Here is a 6000-nt window from a genome sequence, read left to right on the forward strand (position 1 = left end):
CCCGCTAAATCGAGTTCTCAACAGCAGGATTGCTTTTTTGAATACCAAAATAGTAGGACGTTCTTCGATAAGGCGGCCTTGATTGGTTACGATGGTAATAATATGCCATTTGTCTTCTTTAAAAATCGTGTTATGGCCTTGATGGCAGCTTCGCCCTTTAAGGGAACTCGTTTGACTTTGTTGCAAGCAGCTTGTGTTAGAACAGCTGCACAAACGATTGCTAATTTGGTTTCTGACACTCCTGGCTTGTCAGAGGAAGACAGGATAGAAATGTCGTTAGCTCGCTTGTCCCAACGTTTTGGAGTTCGTGGAGGTCTTTTCGCAGAACCAGAAATTAGAAAGTATCGCTATGGTAGCAAATTGACTTCTATCTCTTCCAGTGATTTGAAAGAGTTTAAAGATGAATTGTCGCAGTGTTTGCTTTACGCGAAAGCTTATGGTCAGCGTGATAAATTAGAAGGACGTTTTGTTTTGGATTTGGCTAAGCGACTCCCGTTTGACGCTAAGCAGCGTTATCTTGACTTTTTAGGTGATCAGTATGGTAGCACTGAGGAACCTACCTTTCAGAGTTTGTTTGAATTTGTAGTACGAGAGGAAACGCGCAAGTCGACTGATTTTAGCATTATGCTAATGGGCGATTCTGGTGAGACGCAGCAATTTAAAAAGTTTGGCAAAGGAAAATTGCCTTCATGTCCGGTTAGGCAGACGTCCGTAAAACCCCATGATAATGTGATTTCAGGGAGTTCGCAGTACTCGACTGCTGTTGGCGCACCGCGCGGCGGTGTGGCCAGACGTAGTGACATACCGGCATGTTTTTGTTGTTCATCACGTGGTCAAGTTGAATATCATTTTTTGTCTAATTGTAAAGAATTTTTGCGCTTGACACCTAAAGGTCGGAGAGATGTCATTGTGAAAGCTGGAAAATGCTTGAACTGTTTGCGCCAGCATATGGTTAAGGACTGTAATCATGCAAACAACTGTCGTCAGTGTGGGCCTAACAACGACAGGAAACACTATTTTCTTCTGCATGATTTTTATGTGACGTCACGTGATTCTCTGGATTCGGTCGGTAAAGATGATGCTGGTGCCAGAGTTCCTGTGCGTAATGTTAAGATTGGAAATGTTAAAGCAGCCTTTAACCGCGTTACTGCTGCTCGTGTTTTGAATCCAATGACTGGCAAATCGAAGTTGGTGTATTGTCAGCATGATCCTGGTTCGCAGTTGATCTTTGTTTCGAGTGACTTGGTGTGCGAACTTGGTCTTAAACCGTATGATAAAGCGTCGTTTAAAATGGATACTCTGGCTGGTCAGAAACCTACTTGTGCTGAACTTGTTAAACTCAACATTCAGTCGTTAGAGACGAATGAACTGTTTTGTGATATAACTTCGGTGGTTAACCCAGCTTGGGCTGACGATGTTAAGACTTTACCACATAAGCAGGATTTAAGTAGTTTCCGTCATTTTCATGACGTGAATATGTTTCATTTGAATGATTGTAGTACTGTAGATGTACTGATTGGAAACGACAACGCTTATTTGATGTGGGCAAAAGAAGAACGTGAGTGATTCAAACAATTTGTGTATCGTGTGTTTTTATTCATTGGCTCACAATTGTCGTCATTTCCTTTTAGTTATGCCATGTCAGACTGTCATAACTAGGGGCCGCTATGTTCCCGACAATTTTCACCAAATCAAACGTCATATAAAAACCGTTCAAGTCTACTGAATATTACGTCATGGAAATTCCTAAAGCATGTGCCAAAATTGCACCAGCGTTCATAAGAATTGTGTCAAACCTGTTTGGGCCTGTTTAAACAGGAAATATTATATCAGCTTTAAACACCTGTTGGAATGACTTCATAATTGTCTTTCATTATTGCGTCACAGTACTGCATACGTGAATTTGAGATATTGCTATCTATTCTGGTCATTCGTAAAATGATTGTTTGAAAGTTGGCCGCACATTTAACTGTTGGCTTAGTGCTTGCTAGCTGGACAAAGGTTCCGTCTTTTATCCAAGTAATCTGTTCTGTAGTGACAGTTTTCAGTGGTGTACGCGTTGCACCCCCTCGTTTTCGGTAGCCGTGGGCTAATTTTTACAGAAATACACTTTTTGAAAAGAAGTTCAAGTGTGTGTTTCTTCGGTCATTATATGCAGACGAACGGATCCGGGAACTTTAAGTTACAATTTTCCCACGAAGAAATTATGGTTTACCGCTGTGACCAATAGTAGGGCCTACATTTCATACTGCATAAAACGCTTAAAAAATTCTCAAAAAATTTCGGGGGGGGCAAATGCCCCCAATGCCCCCCCCTGGTTGCGGGCTTGGCTGCAGGTATAGTCAAGCACGTGGACACAGCACAAACACACAAAAAGGATGATCATCTCGCATCGAACATTGCGATACTTTGTTGAAATAATGGATAACAATTACGAAATGACATTTCTTTGTGACGTAGCTGGAAGTCGTCGTAGTAGCGGGCCACCAAACAGTCTATAGCTGGGTAAGCAGATTGAACATTATCGTTGCCTAAAAATTATTATATAGACGTTCTGAACAACATAAAACAAATTACTCAATTTACAATTTTTCCTAACTGACCGCGTACAAGCAGCTATCAAACACAAAGCTGTACCACCGTAGATGCTATAGGCCTAATCTTGATTCTTGATTGTTAGAAATAAAGCTATAAAAAAAAAACTGGAAAAGTATTCTGGAATAAATATTCGGACGAGTTAAACAAGTTATTAGAAGCACGAAAAGTTGGGACTTTACTACGAAGTCAAAGTCCGGACGAAAAGAAATATCAGTTACTAATGACTGCTACCAAAGTGCTTTTTTCCAATAAAATAAAATAAAAATATATTTGCTTTTCTACGTTGGTCAATTAATTTTGACCAAACTGTAATATTTTCTAAAGAAAAAAATCGCGATCCATCACTGTATTTTAAGTGCATTCTATAAGGTCAAGAAAGGTCAACTGCATTCTATAAGGTGAAAATTTTGGCAACACTCAAAGCGTACTTTCCTTCAGCTCAACTTAGTTTTGATTTGATCTTTTTGATTCCAGATCAAATTGCTTTTCTGCCAATCAGACGGTTTGGGTTACAATGTTGTAGACATATTGGTTGGTTTTGAATCTTTATCCTCGGACTGACAAAGCCGTGATAGGTTATTCCTAGTAGTTTAGCATACTTGTAGATCGAGGCTCTTGACGCAGGGCCGGTTACCGAGATTGTCAGAGTGTTAAATTCTTGTTGCCCAGGAATAATTCCATCCATTTGGTGCCGCTGAATGGAGAACAGTCCTTATAATGCGTTGTACAAGCGCACACCCGAAGGTCGAACCAACGCCGCTTGGATCTTGAAGCTTCTTCGTTCACGAAGTCACGCGCTAACCAACTGAGCTATCGCAGCGGACAACAATTTTCTAGAAACAACAAACTTCAACACTTTGTAACCTTGCAAGCAGTTCATACTGCGCTTACCACGCATGCTTCATTTTCTTCTTTCGTTTGAAACAGGATTGTTCATTTTTAGGCAGGTGATGGAAAGCCCGGTGAGTGTAGTAATACTATGCATTTCATTTGGCGCCTTGTAAATAGGATATTCAAGAACGACATGATTAGCAGTTTGTTCCTCGGCGCCGCATTCACAGGCCGATGAGGAAGCCAAACCCCACTTGTACATTTTGGAATGGAAGCGGCCGACTCCTGTTCGAATTCTATTGAGCTTGACCCAAGTTGGCAGGGGCAGATCCATACAACGGGAGCGTGCCACCGGGTGAGGTATAGTCTAATACCATGAAAATGCTCACGAATTGAAAAAAGAGCTTTTGCTAAAACTGTTTCAACTGTAGATCACATCAAATTTCAATTACTGGTAAGTCGTTCCGCTTGGCTTTTTTGCTTAGTATTGAGCATGTTTTGTAGTATTAATAGCGTTTATTGTTTTAAGGTAGCCTATTAATCTTGTTGATAAGATATGACATTTCAAAGAACTATAACATCTTACTCGTGGTTATTTGGATTTTTTGTTTCCTCTTGCTATTTTTAAGATTTGGCATTATTCCTCAACGGTAGCCTATGACGCAGTTAGCGGTTAGCGAGAACAAATTTTACTATTTTTGCGTATTTTAACGCCTTCATTTTGCTGCCATTCCTCTCTCTAGGGCAGCTACTGTCCCGTGTTTCTCTGTGCTGCTTAATCTGCACAACATAAAGTAAAGCAAACACAAAACTAATCATTTTAGATTATGTGGTGGTTAATTTCGTTTGGTTTTATGTCATTTCAAACCAAATTTTACAATATATAAATATATATACTATTTTTACTACGATAAACGGCATTAATGCATTTTCGGCAGCAGTGGCCGAGTGGTTAGCGCGCTGGGCTTGCAGTCGAGAGCCTGCGTGTTCGACTCCAGCCACCCGCACTTGCTGTTGTTTCTCTGGGCAAGAAACTTTACGCTAATTGCCACTACCCAGTGATCGATTTCGAGTAATGGGTAGTACCAAATTTAAGTCATAAGTAGAGTAGACAACCGGAAACAGACATTGCCATCTCGGCTGCAGCGTGGGTCAGGCGTACGTCGGAAGGCGTACACCGATGCATAGCGCTCAAGACCGCTTTCCCGCAATGCAGGATAAACATATGAAAAACAAACAAATACCCAAAAGAGTGCGTTACTTATATCATTTCTACAGTAGTTAAAATTTTCTTTTCTAATTTTGATTTGTGCAAACTTTTAAATGTGAAGCTACTTTTGAGCTTGTTTCAACTTGTAAAGGAGTTGGGCTTCGTTTTAGTTACAATTGGTGGGGAAATAGAAAAACGTATCTGACAACCTTGCTACAAATACTAATAGCTTTGCCAGAACAGCACAACGGCAAAATCAATTTTGACGTGTAATCTCGCTAAACACATGAAGTAAATTCGTCCACAAAATTTAGAATGGCGAAACGGGGCAGGAAGACAGGCTCAACTTTCTGCAATGCAAAAAGATATTCCGGCCCTCGGGTTAATTCACAAATATTCATTTGGCCCTCAGAGCAATTTGAGTTTGAGACCCTTGGTCTAGCGAGTAGTCAAATTATCTCATTGAAATGTTAATGACAGTTTCTTAAAAAGCGGCTTACCTCAAAAATTATATGTGAAGAGTTATAACTCCATGACATCAGAAACTGCTCCTCAAGATCCAAGTAAGTCTTCCTTGTACCGCTTGGGTTCGATTGTGATGTCACAACGAAAAGAAAACAGCATTCCAAATAGTAAAATATGAATATTTTCATCTTTATGAAATACTGCTATAACCTAAGTCGTTCTACTGCGTGGTAAAAAGAAAACATGAATGGACACTTTTGCTGTTACATAGGCTACCACGAAGTAGGCACTTGTAATGGTGGGATGGCGCAACGGATAAGGCGTTTGCTTTCCAATTATGCGAACCTGGTTCGACACGCGGCTTAAGCTGGCTATTGATAAACACCTTTCGCCTCTACCCAGAGTGTAATAAATTGGGTGGGCATACTGTAATTGATACGGCCGAGAGAAAGGAACTGGCCACCCTACTCTCATTAGTACCGAAGGCTTAGTGTGGTGAGAACCTTATCTTCTTATTTCCCAAAACTGAGTATGGGACTTACACCTACCTACCACGCAGTAGCCTAAGTTATGCTGTGTCTTAGTCAAACACTTATGTACAAGATGGGAACAGTTGGCTAGAAAACTGTCTGACCATTAAATTACTTCCTCAATGTTCAACTGTTTGTGTAAATTTACGTGGTTTGGAGATGTGGTCAAAGCTGAGTGCCAAAACAAAAATTGTCTGATATAATTGTCCTGCATACTATTTTCTAATCATCCTACTGTATAAACTACAACTACAGTAGAAAAGTCAAAAACTGCAGTAAGCATTCACCCTTTTAATCCCTTGCAATCGGATGCATTGTCTTGCTGGTGATCGGAAACTCCTTAAACATATGGATTGTTCACTGGCA

General features: G+C 40.4%; 1 protein-coding gene across 1 annotated transcript in view; it reads right to left on the reverse strand.

The window, feature by feature from the left end:
* The window catches only part of LOC145775720 (DBH-like monooxygenase protein 1), a 47876-nt gene extending 42584 nt beyond the window's left edge, over positions 1–5292 (reverse strand). Inside the window, exon 1 of the mRNA XM_082587078.1 lies at positions 5140–5292. Within this exon, the coding sequence (XP_082443204.1) occupies positions 5140–5292 (153 nt within the window). The remainder of the gene's footprint in view (positions 1–5139) is intronic.
* Positions 5293–6000: the final 708 nt, after the last annotated feature.

The sequence above is a fragment of the Aplidium turbinatum genome, chromosome 8 (assembly GCF_918807975.1).
Source record: "Aplidium turbinatum chromosome 8, kaAplTurb1.1, whole genome shotgun sequence".
NCBI classification, from domain to species: Eukaryota; Metazoa; Chordata; class Ascidiacea; order Aplousobranchia; family Polyclinidae; genus Aplidium; species Aplidium turbinatum.